At 55.4% G+C, this 2,760-nt stretch overlaps 1 protein-coding gene across 1 annotated transcript in view; it reads left to right on the forward strand.

The window, feature by feature from the left end:
- Nucleotides 1-2,697: 2,697 nt before the first annotated feature.
- The window catches only part of LOC104912509, a 2,202-nt gene continuing 2,139 nt past the window's right edge, over nt 2,698-2,760 (forward strand). The window contains exon 1 of the mRNA XM_019618414.2: nt 2,698-2,744. Within this exon, the coding sequence (XP_019473959.2) occupies nt 2,698-2,744 (47 nt within the window). The remainder of the gene's footprint in view (nt 2,745-2,760) is intronic.

The raw sequence follows: 2,760 nt of genomic DNA on the forward strand, positions 1-2,760 counted from the left end.
TTGATTTCCGCAACTCAGACTCCACTCAGTGATCTGTAATGAGTGACTCTCAGAAATCCTCACATTGCAGCACTTTGTTCCCGAGCTCACAAGTCAGCCCATTAATGGGTAAAGGAAAAGACCTCGAGTCTAAGAAGTCTCGGGTTCAGAGTCAGAATTATTTGACTTTTAAGCTTCCTTTATCTGAACTCCTGCTGACTTCTTGTTTTCTGAGCCTGTTTGAAAGCTAGAAGTTACATTGTTAAGATCAAACATTCTCTCTTTCCAGATGGAGTTACAATATCTGTCTTTTATATATATATATATATATATATTTTAATTATATATATATATAGTGTATATATACCACGGGTGGTATTATATTATTACCACCTACTTTTTTTTTTTTGTTGTTGTTTAATCGCTCTTTCCATTAAAAGAAACTAGACTTGTAGGCTCTTGTAAATTATAATGTAAAACATTTTTTTTAACCAGACAGTTCCCAATTTTGCCCAAGGCGACTGGAATAGCTGCGCCACAGAAGGCAATAGGAAGGTGATTAATATGAATTTGTGACATATTTGAAAGATGGGTCTTTTGCCATATAAAGATTATCAAACACATGTGCTCTTCCCCATTAATTCCGCAGCCCTCCCAGGAAAGCCACAAAGCCTGGCTCCTTTGTTTCCAGGGTGGGTTTTTGTTTTTAAATGTACCTTTTGGTCCCCTTGATTACCACGTATTTGATTTTTATAGGGCATCTGTTCACACTGCTGCGTGGGTTCGCAGGCCCTTTTATTTCCCCGTTAAGCGGATCCTGTGAAGGCAGCCGTGCCAGGGGCTCTGACCAACCCTGTGTGTGCGCTGTATTTAACTTGTAGCCGTGCAAATTCCACTCTCTATTTGCCGTCTGCCCGACACGCAGTGGGGGCCATAGGGCCTCCCACCTCGTGCTGCTCAGAGCACGGGGACCTGCAGGAGGAGAGCAGGGGTGCCTGGCATGTCTCTGGGTGCTTGGCGGCAGGGCCAGCCTCTGCCTGCCAGTACAGAGAGAGTGGCTCAGCTGGGATCTCATCCCCGTGTGGTGCAGATGGCTCCGTCTTACCTTGTGTGTCCAGATTCAGCCCTAAAACTTTCCCCACTCCAAGTGAGGCCGGCTGTGAACCCAGCTGCCTTGGTCACCCCATGTTTTACAGCATCCTGGATTGCTGCAGCATCTCTAGCACCAGTAGTGGTGGCCGGGGCTCAGGCACTTCAGGTGCAGGTGGCTCCAGCCGTGTGCTCCCCCTGTGCAGAGCGCGGTGCCCACCCTCTCGACCCCTCTGCGCTGCCTTTCAAGTGTAACTGGCCATCGATCCGCCGTGACAGCGTCCTCTGAGTCACATTCTCGCCTGCAGGAGTAAAGGGCAAAGGCCAAGTTCTTAGTTTTCATAGAAAACTAATTAGACGACTCCATCGAAAATAGCTCAATAAAGCTGATCGGGGGCTGCACAGAGGGAGCCATTAAAGCCCCCGTGACCTTTGCTTGGGTTGGGGCTGCCCCTTCCCTCCTGGAGCTGCCCGCTTCCTTCCAGCTGCTTGGCAGGTCCCAGCAGGGACCAGGATGCAGTGCTGTCCTCAGGGCTGCCAGGTGCCCTGCCAGCAGTGTGACTGTGTCACAGTGCTGCACAGCTGGTGGCTCAGTGCAGTGCGCTCACAATGGCCCTGATTGATGCCTGGGGCTCAAGTTGATACATGCCAGGCTGCAGGGCAGGGGAAGTGACGGATGCTGGTGGTAGCTTGGTGATGGCATCACCCTGCTCTGGGCATTGCTGGGACACAGCTCAGCTGGGATGGGATGGCGGCATCCTGGGGGCTGATCCGTGTAGGGGCACAACAGCACATGGACAGCTTGTCCAGGCCCTCAAACACCCGAGGTGGTGGGAGAGAGGGACGGACACCTCGTGGTGGTTGTGCTCCCATCCACAGCCCCAAAGCCTGCTTTTGCATATGGCACCCAGAAAGGGTGGGCTGAGTGCCATACCCCCAGGGAGGGCCGTGGCCGTCCTGCTGCCATGTCTCACCCAGCACACCCCGTCCCAGCCCACTCCATCCCGCCTACACTCACACATGCATGGGCACAGCCTGGGCTCCTTTACCCCCAAACTTTATTCATGTGGCACATTTACAGCAAGGATTGGAATAACTAGACAATGAAAATGCTGGGTTTGCATTATCGGTTGGTTTAACTGGAACACCACACACCATGCAGTCATGTACCGCCAAGTTCAGTGCCTGTATTGCCCTTCTGGCTGCCGTCACCGGCTTCGCTCCAGGCCATGCACGCACGGGCCCGGGGCTGCAGCCTCCCTGCAGGTCAGCACCCGGATGAGGGCTCCATTCAGCAGGGCCCCGGGGCTGGGTGACACTGGGTGACACTGGGGTCGCACGCCCTCAGCCCGCCCCGTGGCTGCCCCCGACTGCGAACCCACCCAGCCAGAGGGGACGCGCTCGGCAACTCTCTCAGGCAACAAGCCAGCTGCTGCTGAGCATCCGCGGGGACCCGCGAGGGGCACGGGGAGTGCGGGGACCGCGGGCACGCGGGGGCTGAGCCTCAGCATGGGAACCGGGGGAGCGGGAGGGGAGCGGGCCGGGGGACCTGGGCCGATTTTACAGATCCCCCTGCTCCAGGTACCTGTGGGTCGGGGCCAGCGCGCGCTGGCACGTCCACCGCCGGCAATGGACGCGGTGCTGCGGCACACCTGGCCCCGGCGGAGCTGGGACGGGTCGGTGGTGCTGGGG

Source organism: Meleagris gallopavo, chromosome 10 (assembly GCF_000146605.3).
Source record: "Meleagris gallopavo isolate NT-WF06-2002-E0010 breed Aviagen turkey brand Nicholas breeding stock chromosome 10, Turkey_5.1, whole genome shotgun sequence".
Taxonomy (NCBI): Eukaryota; Metazoa; Chordata; class Aves; order Galliformes; family Phasianidae; genus Meleagris; species Meleagris gallopavo.